The 17003-nt window shown below is 38.5% G+C and overlaps 1 protein-coding gene across 5 annotated transcripts in view; it reads right to left on the reverse strand.

Moving 5' to 3' along the window:
* Window positions 1-15895, reverse strand: part of LOC108709287 (syntaxin-binding protein 5-like) — a 151914-nt gene extending 136019 nt beyond the window's left edge. For 2 of the 5 annotated variants that reach the window (XM_041583517.1, XM_041583516.1), the window contains exon 1: window positions 13821-15895. In XM_041583517.1, coding sequence (XP_041439451.1) covers window positions 13821-13988 — 168 coding nt within the window. In that variant the 5' untranslated portion in view covers window positions 13989-15895. The remainder of the gene's footprint in view (window positions 1-13820) is intronic. The other 3 variants (XM_041583518.1, XM_041583519.1, XM_018248996.2) reach the window with 2 other exon arrangements.
* Window positions 15896-17003: the final 1108 nt, after the last annotated feature.

Consider the following 17003-nt stretch of genomic DNA (forward strand, 5'->3'; position numbering starts at 1 on the left):
AGGACAAAGATCGCCAGAATAGCATTCTGTTTGTTAAAAAGCTGCAGAGATCAGCAATATATTGCAGCCCTGCATAGGAAGTTTCACCGAAAATTAGAATACATACTTATGATACAAAAACAACTTGTCCACATGAATGCTGTATGTAAGATTACTTAATGAGGGCCTCAAATTAGATCAGAACTCACAGGTCCAGCCACAGATCTTCCAGAGGCAGATTACAAGTTTGAAGTGCAAGGGCAAACAGAGATTATTATTACCACACATTTAAAAAGTTGCAGTACTGTACAAAAAAACTATTGTATCCATCGAATAAACAGAAATCGTTTAGCATTTTTCCCCTTTTTTACTTTTTATATTCAGTCTTTTGATTCTAATTTTCACCCATTGATTAATGCACTTCTAAAAAAATCCAATATAAATGAATAGAAAGTGTATAAATCTCTCTATGGTGGGCTCCGATTTCACACTTTGATAATCTGCCCCTAAACCTGAGCAGCTAGAACAATTTCATACATTAGCTCAGGGCTGTCCAACTGGAGGCCCGCGCGCCCCCTTGTTTGGTTTTGATTTTAAATGGTATCACTACAGAGATTAACTGGCCCCTGCATTGTTTAAACCTCAAATTCAGACTAATCCCCTGTATTGTTCACACCTGTGATCAACCCTGCATTGTTCACACTTGCGACACCTCTATCGGTCACACTCTAAAGCCTGTACTGTTTACACCTGAGACCCAGACTGAAACTGCCTACCTGTTCACACTTTATACAAAATGCTAATGGCGTACCAGCACTTTGTCACTGTATGTAGTACATTTTAGAGTGGGCTCTTGCTCTGTTCTGCCTTCCATATGCTCCCTGTGTGTGCCCTGCTCTGCCAGTGTTTGCCATACTCTGCCTGTGTGTGTCCTGTTCTGCCTGTGTGTGTCCTGCTCTGCCTATGTGTGACATACTCTGCCTGTGTGTGCCCTGCTCTGCCTGTGTGTGACATACTCTGCCTGTGTGTGTCCTGCTCTGCCTGTGTGTGACATACTCTGCCTGTGTGTGCCCTGCTCTGCCTGTGTGTGATATACTCTGCTTGTGTGTGCCCTGCTCTGCCTGTGTGTGTCATACTCTGCCTGTGTGTGCCCTGCTCTGCCTGTGTGTGTCATACTCTGCCTGTGTGTGTCCTGCTCTGCCTGTGTGTGACATACTCTGCCTCTGTGTGACATATTATGTCTGTGTGCCCTGCTCTGCCTGTGTGTGCCCTGATCTGCTTGTGTGTGCCATACTCTGCCTGTGTGTTACATACTCTGCCAGTGTATGCCCTGCTCTGCCTGTGTGTGCTATACTCTGCCTGTCTGTGCCCTGATCTGCCTGTGTGTGACATACTCTGCCTGTATGTGCCCTGCCCTGCCTGTGTGTGACATACTCTGCTTGTATGTGCCCTGCTCTGCCTGTGTGTGCTCTGCTCTGCCTGTGTGTGCCATACTCTGCCTGGTATTTGTTCTGGGGGTTTGTTAGCATTTGAAAATAAATTATTGTTAGGGGCCCCTAAGGTGTTAAATCATGTGCTGGGGGTGCTGTGTTATCCAAGGAGAAGACGAGGCATATTGCTTTAAGGGTATGTCTTAATTTGATAACTTTTTTCACATATGAGTGATAAGTGATATCCCTGCAGTGAGCACAGACCATTTGGTTTTTTGGTGTGCTACCACAATTAATGTGGATGTGGTCTTGTGGTTACATGGGTGTTGTTTAAAGTGGGTGTGGTTTAAAAACAGGGAGTGGTCAACACTGGCTTCCATTATCTGTGGCCCTTAGTACCACAGAAATTGGACAGCACTGCATTAGCTGATAGCACAGGGTTGGAGCTGCTGATGCTAAGAAATGTTTTAAAATGTAAAAGTTTTATAGCCAGCAAACCGGCTTGTAACTGCTACAGAGTTGCTACTGCTGCAATCTATGTAACTTCCTTTTAAAACGAAGAATACAAATTAAAATATTTTTGAAAATTAAGAAGCAATTGAACTCTAATTCTTTTTTTTTTGTGTGTTACAGGTATGGGATCCGTTATCTAGAAACCTGTTATCCAGAAAGCTCCAAATTACGGAAAGACTGTCTCCCATAGACTCCATTTTATCCAAATATTTCCTTTTTCTCTGTAATAATAAAACAGTAGCTTGATCCAAACTTATATATATTATATATATTTATAATATACAAATATATTGATATAATTAATCCTTATTTGAGGCAAACCCAGCCTGTGAGGCTTATTTAATGTTTACATGATTTTCTAGTAGACTTAAAGTATGAAGATCCAAACTGTGGAAAGATCCGTTATCCAGAAACCCCCTGAGCATTCTGGATAACAGGTCCTACATACTAAGATTTGTTGGGGTGAAACACACTTACTTAAATTGTTTGTTTGTTTTTGTAAAGCGCAATCATCTGGTAGCACATTTGTATTAAACAAAATTTGGGACCTTTAAGAAAATATCTGAATGGTATTGGTTTCTGATAATCAGTATTTCGAGAGATACTTTGGAATTTAGATTACATCTTGAGAAAAAACTCCTCTCAAAATAATTTCTTTTGGAGTAATGGGTTAAGATGATCATGACCACATTAAAAAAATGTCAACTATTTAGGACACAAAAATGTTCTTTACAGGTGGCAGGTGCTTATGCAAAGCATATTCAACTATTTCCATAATTTCAGAGGTTCACTGACATTTTTTTATATAGCCTAACATTAGATTCTTGGGGCTCAAGTCTTTAAAGTAATAACTAGTAATAAAAAGGGCACACACTCCAGGAAATATAAAGAGGTTTGGTATTTATTAGTGATCCCCAACCAGTGGCTCGTGACCAACACATTGCTCTATGCCCCTTGGGTGTTGTTCCCAGTTGCTTACTCTTGGCTTGAAGGTAAGATTTGGTTGCATGAAAAACAGGTGTACTACCAAACAGAGCCTCCTGTAGCTGCCAGTCCATATAGGGGCTACCAAATAGCCAATCACAGCCCATATTTGGCACCCCCAAATATGTTGCTCACTTTACATTTGAATGTGGCTCATGGGCGAAAAAGGTTGGGGACCCCTGGTATATAGTAACCCATGTTGCAACCATTGCCCAAGCACTGGCAGCAGCATAAATTAAAAAAATCCCCAAAATAAAATGTAGCTGTAACCTAACATTTATTATTCTTTTTATTATATTGCTCATTTTTATATTGTTATTTTTGTCATCCAGAATTCTTTAGACCTGGGGTTTCCATATTTTTTTATCATTTCAATCACCATGCCTTAAACCTTCTAAAAAGAAAAAAACATTTAAATATTAACCCAATAAAGCTATTTTGGCACCAAAATGGATTAATGCAACTATGTCACAATCAAATACAAAGAACTATTTTATTATTGCAGAGAAAAAGGTAATCATTTAAAAAAAACATGATCTGCTTAAAATTGACGGAGGACTTCCCACAATTTGGAGATATTTGGATAATGGGTTTTTCCAATAAGGGACCCCATACCAGTACCTCAATCATTAGTCTTTTTATATAAGCAGTGATTATCTGGAGATACCATGTCAATATGTTGACTGCTAGGATAGACAGAATCTTCTTCATAAACCAAAGCAACTAATATATATGCTTCCCCGATTTTAGCTGCTCGCAAACAATCCTCATGCTACATAGTTCTACTCAATGCAGACAAAAGGAGCTAAACATTCTGCTCTCTATTTCTGGGCTCCGTTTTATCAATGCTAATTTCTCTCATGTTTCTTGACAGGTCATCCTAAAGGACATCTGACTCTCTGCTCTTAAGGAACAATTGTACGGCAGATTTATAGCCCTTGAAAACACCAATACATAGATGACATTATCTAAAACAAATTACTGTTGTAAACAAAATGCCATAACCACACCAATGAGAATGTATTGGGCATTCTGAAAGGCTGATCAAAGACATGGCAGAAGCTTCATCTTTGTTTTGGATAAAAGAAACGCAGGCTTCAGCAGAACTGCAAGTCACTGCCCTCACAGTCTGAAAAATACTTGTCTGTGCCAGGTGCCTTGATTGAAAGCCAATACAACCTAATTCAGTATCAGTGGATTATCTCAGTCATCGCTCTTGGTCTGCTCTAACTAGTGATTAGCGGGCCCCTCTGGTTTCTACCACATCTGTAGATTTCATCCCAGATTTTGTGTATGTGTATAGATATTTGTATAGTTGTGTATAGGTGCCACACATGGTACAACCTAATAATACATGTAGAAGGGAGTGAAGTGTTCTAAAATACTGCAGTCGTTTTTATATTTAATTATTTGTCACCTTCGAATGACTTTCATTTTTGTTTGCATGGCTTTCAGCTCCATTATTTTTTTATTTAAGGCAGTATTATTTTAAATTATAGTATTATGTGCCTTGAATTGCACTTCAAACTCAAAAACAAATAATGCTGCAAATCATTCAGAGTAAACTGTAGAAAAAGTTAATTGTAAAGGTCAACCATCCTTTTAAAACACAAGGCAGATTTATCAAACGAGTATTAAAAAATCAAGTACAACATGTAATTTGGACTTTATCAATTAACGGAAATGGCAAAACATATTTTTAGAAAGCCATAAGTTGGTTTCTTTCTATTTGTAAAGTGCTAATTTAAAAAAAACAAACAAACATATTTTTAAATAAAAATCTATGGTTTTGTGCATTTTAATAAAAACATAATTCATGTATACAGTATGTGTTATATACATTAAGAAAAGGAGAGATTAAATGGTGGCAGGGAGAATAATACCATGCAGGAATGAAATGCTGTCATGGGTTGGAAAAATTGATTTGTTTCACATGATTTGCAGTTAGATGCCTGCCATGAGAAAATGGAACACTCTTTCACCAGTATATTTATTCCCTATATATATATATATATATATATATATATATATATATATATATATATATATATACACATATATAATAGAACAAAAGACAGCACCAAGGGTCTTAATGTGACAAAAATAGTGGTATATTGTTACATGGTTACATGTATACCATGTACTATTAAATGGAGCTAGTATCTGAATCGTTGTATGTCTGGACACCGCAAGTTTGTGTATATATATATATATATATATATATATATATATATATATATATATATATATATCAAAACAGGGGGGTTGTGGGAGCACTCTAAAGGCTTTAAAGTATATATATATAAGTATAATAAATGCTATTGCATATGTACCCAAATAGGGGTTATTTTGTTACAAAGTTATGATCATAAAGTTGATAAGCCACCATACCACGTCAAGGTAAACCCCGAATGGCGGTCCCTAACTTGTTTTATTTTTTATGTGCATTTTAGCATTACCTGTAATCAATGTCCATTGAACGCTGTTTTTTCACTGAAGGCTAAATCCTCCCCAGCCAGCAATCAGGCTTTTAAAGGAGAGATATTCCCAAAACAAACGCCCAATTTTAAAAGCATAGGATCACCACTAGTTTAAAGGGGGGGTATGGGGTGCTACAACCACTGAAGCTATGCCACAGCTTCCGGCTAAATATACAATATCAAAACAGGGGGGTTGTGGGAGCACTCTAAAGGCTTTAAAGTATATATATATAAGTATAATAAATAAAAAATAAAACAAGTTAGGGACCGCCATTCGGGGTTTACCTTGACGTGGTATGTGGCTTATCAATTTTATGATCATAACTTTGTAACAAAATAACCCCTATTTGGGTACATATGCAATAGCATTTATTATACTTATATATATACTTTAAAGCCTTTAGAGTGCTCCCACAACCCCCCTGTTTTGATATTGTATATATATATCTATATATAGATATATATATATATATATATAGATATATATATATATATATATATATATAAACCCTGAAGTGAGAGGGATACCTGTGACACTAAGGGGCACATTTACTTAGGGTCGAATAGCGAGGGTTAATTAACCCTCGCTATTCGACTGCTGAATTAAAATCCTTCGACTTCGAATATCGAAGGATTTTGCGCAATTCGTTCGATCGAACGATCAAAGGAATAATCGACAATTAAATCCATCGAATCGAACGATTCAAAGGATTTTAATCCATCGATTGAAGGATTATCCTTCGATCAGAAAATTGTTAGCAAGCCTATGGGGACCTTCCTAACATTGGCCTCAGTAGGTTTTAGGTGGCGAACTAGGAGGTCGAAGAAATTTTTAAACAGACAGTACTTCGATTATCGAATGGTCGAATATTCAAACGATTTTTAGTTCAAATCGTTCGATTCGAAGTCGAAGGTCGTAGTCGAAGTAGCCAATTTGATGGTCGAAGTAGCCAAAAAAAACATTCGAAAATCAAATTTTTTTCCTCTATTTTCCTCTATTCCTTCACTCGAGCTTATTGAATGGGCCCCGAAGTATCCACCAGGCACTTCAAAGCGAACCAGTTCAGTGTGTATTGCATACAAAGTATCTAATGGTTAAAACATAACCTTTATTTCAGTTACACTAAAAATGAGAGCGCTCCATACTATCCATAGCCACACACACACTGCTGTAACCTGCTGTCAGCAGTGCTGGACACGTGTCCTTAAAAAACATAAAGTTAAAAACTGCCAATGGTGGAACGGTGGTTTCAAGTATATGCCTATGTGCATCACCCCATGGGTAAATTCTAAATGCGCCGGAGCTTAGTGCTACCCACTCCCACCCTTCCGTTTGAGTCCCCCGTGTGCCAAACCTGCCTATCTACGTAGGGACAGGGTAGGAGCTGGGTTTCCCACCGTCCACCAATGCCGCCCAACGCGTTTCGCCAACTGAATCGGCTTCTTCAGCGGCATTAGTGGCGAGCGCACATCAAGTCAAGGTTTAAATTGAAATTTGTTAGCGTTACATTTTGATCTCGCGAAATTTCGCAGACAGAAAGTTCTGGGTTTGTTCAGTGACGCTACAAATATCTAGGCATATCTAGGCATAGATATTAGGCATTATACGGGAAAGACATAAGCAATACGACACTATGAAGCTTAAGTGAAAGAACTTAGTTAGCATTCTTTCAGCCTCTCTATCTTTCTATTTAAACCTTGACTTGCAGTTTCCCACCAGTCTAACCACCAAATAGTCAAGGAAGTTGTCAGGAGAAAGAAAGAGGCTGCTCTGATGTTCTTCTACTTAGGAAACAACATTAAAAACCTTTCTCAAATCTTTCCTAAGCAGAAGAACATCAGAGCAGCCTCTTTCTTTCTCCTGACAACTTCCTTGACAACTTGGTGGTCAGACTGGTGGGAAAATGACCAGCAGGTGGCGTTGTTGTAACAAAATTAATTCATATCAACAGTACACGTATCCCTTAATATCTTGGTATTAAAGCAAAATAAATAATTAATGTACATTGCAAAAGTGCTTAGAATAGCACCTTCATCAATTTTACATTCACTTATTTTAAAGGTACTTATCCTTTAAAGGCAGTTTATTTACACACAGGGGTGACCATTTCAGGATACAAAACACAAATCATAAAAATAAATCCTACCCACTGGGTTCTACCTTCACACATTTGATGAGTTCCCTTACTAAACTGGGTCCCTTGTGGACTACCAGTAAAAACCACATATGTTGGGGTCACCCCTGTACTCACAATTCTTCTGGGGGATTGCTCAGCCTCCTGGTTTTCCTCAATCAGACAGACTTTCTCTCACTTGGTCATGGGCTCCTTCTGCTCTTTGCAGTTGCAGGTAGCACCCCCAGCCACTTTGGGAGTTCCTCACACAAACAGATAGCCTTCCTGCTCTATGTCCTGCTCAGGGACAAGCTTTCTAGCAGTCTTATTAGAATTAAATACTTTTCCACATGACAGCCTTCCTGTGGAAAGTGAGCTCCAATATGTGAGCTGGACCACTGGATCTGAGTACCTGGCTTGCCTGTTCCTTCCAGAATATGCCAGCTTCCAGAACCTGGCCACCAAAGTCTTTAAACATAGAAACTCTGGAACCCACAACTTGCCCCTTAGCCGTCTGATCCCTCTATCTCCCAACACAAGCCTACCTTTTGACATAAAAAAAAATCTAAAATCGGATTCCAAAGTAGCAAGCCCAAATGTATTATACAGTATAATGTATCCCCTACTATAGATTTAAAGATTTAAGATGTTACTGAGGACTTGGTGACATAAAAGGTCCTAAGGTTGCAGGCTGAGTTATACAGATCAGGGAACTCTTACGTATTACACATGTATTCTATATATACAGCATCCTACTGTAAATTATAAGAATTTAAGCTTCTGTGACCATATAAAGGCACAAGGCTGAGCTATACAGGAAAGTCTATGGGGAACTCTCAGTGCCATTTCCATATTAAAATGTATAAGGCATAATGTATCCCCTGATATAAATTATTACAGATAATTCATGTTACTGAGGAATAAGTGACCATGAATATGGTCAAGGAACTGAGTAGGATTAAAAATATATCCCTAATGTAATTTAAATAGGATATTAGAAGTCAGTGAGGGGTTCTGTGACCATATAAAGGCACAAGGCTGCAGGCTGTTATACAGGGAACTCTGAGTATCACTCATGTATTATATGGGATAATGTACCCCCTACTGTAAATGATAAGGATTTTAGAAGTCACTGAGGGGTTCTGTGATCATATAAAGGCAGACGGCTGCAGGCTGAGTTACACAGGGAATTTTGGGGGTCTGATTTAAGAATGCTCAAGCCCATTCAGGTACAGATATGGGACCTGGTTTCCAGAATGCTCAGGACCTGGGGGTTTTAGGATAAGAGATCTTTCCGTAGTTTGGATCTCCATACTTTAAGTCTACTAAAAAATAATTGAAACATTAATTGAAAACAATAGGATTGTTGTACCACCAATAAGGATCCATTATATCTTAGTTGGGATAATGTACAAGGTTCTGTTTTATTATCACAGAGAAAAAGGAAATCAATATTAACATTTTGAATTACTTGATTAAACTGGAGTCTATGGGAGATGGCTGTCCTTTAATTCAGAGCTTTCTGGAAAATGGGTTTCCGTATTACAGATCCTATTCCTGTGCTAAAACCACACAACAGTTCCTAAACTCTTACGTAGTGTTTTTGGATCTGAATACCTTGGCTTTCTGCTGAGTGGGTTTTTTCCCCCCCAACCAAAAAATACAAATTTCAGCAGGTTTTAGGTGCTGAGCCTTTTATTTTTTGAAAAAGAAAACAACCTGCTCGGCAGGAAGCTGAGGAATTGGAATCAAGACACCACCCAAGAGTTTAGGAGTTTGTGTGGTTTAAGCATCCAAAGGTTAGAGAATTCTTGTATATTATTAGGGATTATGTATTCCCTACTGTAAATAATAAAGATATTATTTAGAAGCCACTTAAGTGTACTGTGACCATAAAAAGGTGCAAGGCTGCAGATTATACTGGTTAAGGATTCCATTCATGGATTATAAGGGAAAGCCACTATTATGATTAATAAGGATATTAGAAATCAATGGAGAGTTCTGCTGCCACGCAGCACATTCGATTATGTAATATAGGTCTAGGGACATTATGGTAACTTTTAATATTAAAATATTTTAAAATATGGTTGCATTATTTCTCTTGAATTTTTAAATGTTTACGACAGAAATTGTAACAAGCACCATTTATTATGGCTTAAGTATTTTAAATAAAACAGAACATAAAGCATTATGATTGGTAGAGACTAGTTATAAACACCACACATTTGCCACACTGAGGGGCATATTTATCAAGGGTCGAATTTAGAGTTTATGGGAGTTTATTAAAACTCCCATAAACTCAAAATTTGAAAAAAAAAATGACAACAGAAATGTATTCAAAAATTCAGAATTTTTTAAATTCAGGTGAATAGGATCGACTTTTCAAAAGTCCACAGAACGACTCCAAATTGATTGTAGGAGGTCCCCCATCGACAAAAACACCAATTCGGCAGGTTTTAGATGGTGAATAGTCAAATCCTAATGCTTAAAGGGGCAGTACATGATATATTTTGAAATTCGTTTTTTTTTTTAAACTCGAATCGGATTTGGACTATTCCCTAGTCGAATTACATTAAAATAAGATCGAAATTTGAATTTTCACTTCCCCTTGATAAATCTGGCCCTGAATATACACTAGGGATTATCAACACACTCATATTTTTTAACATTCATATAAACATTTAGCTACCACTCAGAGAAATACTCATAATGAACGAAACAGTGACAGCATTAATAACTGTATCAACAAGCCATCCTTCATACTAATAAGCAAAATGGTGCAAAAAGATGTTTAAGGAAAATATGTAGTTGTATTAATGATATCTCCAAAAATTATTTGCATGTTTACATGTATGAAATTCTATTTAACAATAAAGGGCTCCAACATTTAAATATTTATATTTGATCTGTGTTATAATCCACCCCCATCCCAGTTTAAAGTATAATTCATTAAATCACAAGAAATGTGAAGCTTAAACAATTTTCTCCATGCGTTCTTGATTTATTATCTGCACTTGAAGCCATGGGCCTTTAATTCTGATTGGATAGCAAATGCTCAATCTTTCATGCATACTCTCCATTAAACGTAAATACATTGCAGTTGCACTGAGCAATAGACAAGTAATGAACTCCATTATACTCTGAAAAATGTGGGAGCTTCTAAGTTCTTGTCTGACTCATATGCTTTTAACCTGAAATATTACTTCTACAGTAGCTGAAACTTGGGCAGCCTCTATAATGCCGTTTATTTGTGTGTCGGGGGTTGTATATCTTGCTTTATTTCATTGTATTGGAATAATTTTTTTCATCTTGTTTCATCTGCATTCTAGACAGATTTCCAAACAAAATGCACTCTATTTTATGATGCTTGCTAAAGCTTGGCTATGGAATATTCATTGCCATAATACAGAGCAAATGCATTTTTAAAAAACTTTGTGCCGGCAGTCCTGAATAATGAGTCCTGAATAATATATATATATATATATATATATATATATATATATATATATATATATATATATATATATTGTTGTTGTGGACAGCACTCCGTTTGGAAACAGTACTTGGGTGCACGGTAAAGGAAATATATATATATATAGAAAGAAAGACCAGCAACACCAGGATTTTGCAAGTAGTTGAAATAACTACTATTTCAACTACTTGCAAAATCCTGGTGTTGCTACTATTTCAGCTACTTGCAAAATCCTGGTGTCACTGGTCTTTCTATATATATATATATATATATATATATATATATATATATATATATATATATATATATATATATATTCTTTCTATATATATATATATATATATATATATATATATATAATATGGGACCTGTTATCCAAAATACTCGGGACCTGTGGTTTTCCAGATAACGGATCTTTCCGTACATTGGATCTTCATACCTTAGGTCTACTAGAACATCATGTAAACATTAAATAAACCCAATAGGCTGGTGTTGCTTCCAATAATGATTGATTATATCTTAGTTGGGATCAAGTACAAGCTACTGTTTTATTATTACACAGAAAAGGGAAATCATTTTTAAAATGTAAATCATTTCATTGAAATGGAGTCTATGGGAGACGGCCTTTCCATAATTCAGAGCTGTCTGGATAACGGGTTTCTGGATAAAAGATCCCATACCTGTATTGTACTGTAGAACATCTTTTCTTCAATGTATTGCATTAATTATGCCTATCATATACGTAAAATGTAAAAGACGCTTAACTGAAAATGAATGACCACATCAAAATATTGACTAAAATGTTAAACAAATTACATCTTAATTTTACAGAAAAAAACATACCTGGGGGAGTATTTATTAAAACGAACTTTTTCTCACTCTAATCTAAAAAAAAATTTGACCAAACTCCCAAGCCCAAATCCCCTTAATTTACCATTTAAACTTCTCAAAAAAAAATCTGTGTGAGAAAAAGTTGGGACAAAATTGTGCAGCAATTCGAATTGTAGGACTTTTTCGAACTGACACCCCAAAACTTGACTTTATCAAATTGTTGCTGCAACAACCTTAAATTTTGTCAAACAAAAAACAGAGCAAACAGCCCAAAACTACTGAGAATCCCGAGGGTACATGTTAAAGGCACCATCTGCCATTGACTTCTACACGATGTTGACAGGTTTTAGCTGGAGTATTTTTGAATTCAGATTTGTAACAGCTTCAAAACATAATTGCCTTTAACAACTCGACCAGAAAAATTTGAGGTTTAATAAATAGGCCCTTTAATGTAAGCCTAAAATTCAACATTTAAAAAAAATTAAGCATTTCTATTAGATAAGAACAGGAATTCTTTTTTTCTGGGCTTGTGGGTTTAAACCAAGAATAAACGCAGAATAATAATGACGCTGAAGCTGTCAGTATACTTGCTTAGTGCTGTTTAAATGGAAAGACTGTAATGAACGAGCTTTTCATTTAATTAGAGAAGCTAGAGGTGAGAGCATTATGTCAGCACCGCTCTAAACTAGGATGACCAGTGTGTTAATTCATCCCTCTAAGGTTAAACTATGTAACAATAATGGAAAACAAGAATGGTCTTGCACTTGGCTGTAAAGCATATCTTGGCATCAAGCTTATTAAACACAGTTAAAAAAAACAGAATTGGAGAGAAGCTCCAAGGGTCTGAAAAACTGCACTTTGAGGGGGCTGCTTTACTAACATGGTGCTAAATTGCACCAGTGCAAATATCTATAGCAACCAAAAAAAACTAAGTTTAATCCATCTACTAAAATTAGAAGATAAAAGAAAATGCAATTTAGAGCATATATTAGCCCCTCTCTTATAATTTTCTGTTCCATCTGACCTGGAATCAGAATGTAGGAGAGATGGGAGTTTACACTTCACAATAAGGAAAAATTAATATCCCGGTTATTCTGGATGTGTCCCTTGCTAAAAGTACCAGTACCATCTTCCAGTACCAATTCCAGGAATTCAACTAAACAACATACATAGCGCACACCTAGCTCTCCATACCACATTATAATCCAGTGAATCTCCTCTTTCAATGCGACAGAGGACCAACAAGATGTTGTTTATTTACCCACTGTTTTAACTATGCAATGCTGACGTTATAAATGTGGACACCATGCTAACTTAAAAGTAATGTATGAATCTAGATTTGGATTTCCAAGACAGGACGATGAGTTGGGTCCATCCTAAACAAGGGCTGTTAATTATTTGCAACGAAGTGTGGAAAACAGCTCTTTGCAGCCCCAGGTGCAAGTTGTATCCTCTACAAACATCACCGGAGTGCTGACGCTTTTGTGTATTAATTATTTGCAAAGTTTCCAAATAATGCTGCATCCACATTCTCTGAAAAGAACCCATACTGACTGCTGCATACCCTTTCGGGAAGGTGAGCTGCAACCCATTTCAAAGCAGCAGCCGTATGACAATTGAAATGAGTACCATTTTAGTTGCTCACGAAAGCCTGTTTCCTGAATAAAGATAATATCACATCCTCGCAACAATATTTTCTGAGTACAAATATGAAGCTGAATGGATCCTTTGCAAAGGTATACTATATACATACACATAGCATGCAAGTGAAGCTGGCAGGTAAAATCCCAGGAGTCATGTGGGTCAGTTTAGATGTTTTATACATGATCTATTGACTCAGAAATAACCAAAGGCTGCTTCTTTACACTCTGAAATACAGTTCTTTAGCCTTGCTCCTCTTCAGCCTCGGATTTTTATTCTCAAATTCATATCTTGTCAAGGCAAAGCATTTAAAGCAGGAAATACAGAAGACATACATGCATATACTACAGAATATTAAGAGGGCCATCATGGTTACCTTGCAGACATGAAACTGGTCAGAAGTCAAGTTCTCCTGGACTTCTGTGTCTCGAGGGGACACTATCACTCCTGTGGGACCAGTTGAATACACAGGGCAGCCACCTGCTGCTGCTACAGTTCCTCCACCAACTGTCAGACCATCCAAGACTTTACGAAACTTCTTCATCTTTGGTCACCTCTTGGAGGTCAGACGCACAGAACCACAGTTTTCATTCCCAAGTAGTGTATTAGAAACAGAAGAGATTGGGGATGTCCGGGTGAAAATCAAATAGAGATGGCAATAAAGACAGAGCTAGGTGTGAATGAACCAAGCCATCATTCCACAAGTCTTCTTAATAGCAACGGTAAAGTTTATGCTTAATAAAATAGTCCCCAAATGTGTGTTTTTGTTTTTCCTTGTGGTTCCAAATAATCGTATCCAAAGTGCCTGGCAAAGTTAACTATATCCACCTGGCATATTACAGTGTACAATAATTAACAAAGTATTGTTTTGGAAAAATATGTTTTTCAAAAAATATAAACAAAAACCGAACCCTCAACATTTACAAAATGGGTTTACTCGTTTGAGGTCTTACTGTGTTTTTCTATACATCTTTACCCCGGTTGCTTCCAGATGCTTTGGCACCTCCAAAAATCTGACTGGCACCAGTCTTCTAGCAGATCATACTCAACAGTACTTATACAGCCGGCTAAAATTTTCCTGTCTTTTTACAGAAAAGCCCCATAAGATCAACTACACCAGTGCCGTGCCTACTCCTCTAGGCAGTTCCTATTGTTGGTTTTCCGTGCATTACTTTATATATATCCCAGGCGCACACTCAATACCCATATATTGCATAGGTCAGTCAATGACAAGATCCAAGATATATTTACTCAGCAGCACCATCAAAAAAATATTCTGATACCAAAATAAACGAAGGGCCTGCGCTGTCTATATCTATCTGAAGCAAAGTTGTCTGATACATACAGATTCGGCACCCACGCAAGTCTTATTGTAGCTCCTTTTAACCAGTTCCAAACAGGTTCTGCACCTGTTCATCCATCTAATTGTTATACCTTCGTCTACCTCCACCTTCTGCAATCCCTTCAACTCCTGCCCAACTTACTGGTCTGATCTCTCCACTAGCTTCCAACCGCAGCCCCTATACTTACACCGTCTATCCCACCATTATCTCCGAATGCCTTATAATCAAAGCTGCCCTATAGAGTAAAGCACCTGCGTCCCATTCAAGAAGAATTTCTTTACGGCTCCCTCCCACAGATATCTGCACCCGCCCCACTTGAGTCTGTGTCTCCTACTTTAGCCCCACACGGGTGGCACAGTTGCCAAGTGCCCCAAACAGTTGCCCCTTGTGCTATAGCTAAAACACATGCACAAATGTCCCTAATATATAGTGGTCAGAGATGTAGGTTCCTTAATCAGAAGAAATCCTTTATGTGGAGTATATTGAGTGTATACAGATGTATATTCAGACACTATGGGGAGCATGTCCAGCCCAGGCTGCTATACTGTATATACAGACCCCAAGGCTGTCCCCAATACAAACACATCCCTAATCCTGTGAATGGTGGTTGTAGAAATAAAAAGCTCCCAGGCTGCTGTCTATTCAGTTGTGACCATTGCAGGGGCTGCTGTACACACACGGCTCTCACAGCAGTCCCATCAGGCAATGGCAGTCCCAGAGCTGGAGGTGACGGTGAATATGTGAGGTAATTGCAGCAATTAGCACGGGGGCCTCCAGGCTGCAGGGAACAGCCGGGGAGTGGAGGGGCTCCCTTGAGGTAGATCCCACAGGCGGTGGCACGAGAGTGGATGCTTCGGGCTCTCGTGGGTGAGTTGTGAGGAGAGGGCGGGTGCCAAGTGGTGGTGACACAGTCCCGCAGGGCTGACAGGCTTGTGCTACAGGATGGATGATGCTCCGTCTCTTTCCTCAGCCGCACAGGATCCTGCCAGCTGCGCTCTCCGTGGTGCTGAGGAGAATGGGCGTCATCGCGCGGCAACCACGTGAATAGGCCGTCCAATCGGCTCCTTCTACAAGCGCGAGGTGTGAAAGTCAGAACACGTCCCGGTTCCCGCCCAATCCATAACAGACTAGTTCCACCCACTGCTGAGTGAGAGACCTTCGCCCAATCGGCTTCTGCACGTGTCGCTGTCCCGCCCCGCCTTGGCACACGCCCCTGACATCCTTACAGCCAATGCGCTGCGCATCTTCTGGTCTTATGTGATGGGCGGGAACCTGTGGTGCCAGCCATACAGGGGGTCAGCCACGCAATGATTGGATGATGACAATGCGAGTGAAAGCTGAAAGGGCGAAATGGAGACATTTATAGAGAGAGAGGGAGGATATATGTGCAGTTAAGCGCTGTGCTGCTTCTTTCAGACTGTGGAGTTGCTGCAGCAGGTGTTTTATTGGTGCCCAGCATCATGTTTAGGAGCCAGAGAGCCCTATAAAGTAAAACCCCCTGACTTCTTAGCTATTCCTTCCTTGTTACCTTTCTGCACTGCTGGTTCTGACTACTGAAATCTAGTAACTGTCCAGTCAGAGCCCCAGTGCATGCCTAGCATGTGCCTGATCTCTGTAATACACCCATAGCTCCCAACATTTTTGAAATAGAAACAGGGACAAATATAGTTGACCACGCCTATGTGTGTGACACCCCCTAATTACCATTACAAATGGCAGGTTATGAAGGTTTGAACACATTTGGGTTTTTTTCTTTTTTTTTATGTGTTAATACAGTTTTGGTAATTATGGTGGATTGCCCTTAAGCTGCAAATCACTGTTCCCCCAAGAGACCTGCTTATCTTAAAATATTGCAATTGTTTCTTTGCTTATCTTTAATTGTTACAATTGCTTTGCTTATTTTAAATTGTAACAAAAGCAGTGCTGCCAAAGGAAATCCGGCCCTGGGACTTACCAATAAACTCTACACTGCTGTCTCCACTAAGACCTGCTACTGCTTGCAGTTTTCTTACCAGCCGGCACAGGGCTTCCCCCATACTAAGCACAATTCAGCAGCGACAGCACCTAAGTTTGCTCATAGCCTGTACAGAGAGATCTCTGTATAACTCAGCCTGCCGCCTTGTGCTTTTATATGGTGACAGAACCCCTCAGTGACTTCTAATATCCTTATCATTTACAGTAGGGGGTACATTATCCCTTATAATACACAACTGATA

This window comes from Xenopus laevis, chromosome 2S (genome assembly GCF_017654675.1).
Source record: "Xenopus laevis strain J_2021 chromosome 2S, Xenopus_laevis_v10.1, whole genome shotgun sequence".
In the NCBI taxonomy this organism is placed as follows: Eukaryota; Metazoa; Chordata; class Amphibia; order Anura; family Pipidae; genus Xenopus; species Xenopus laevis.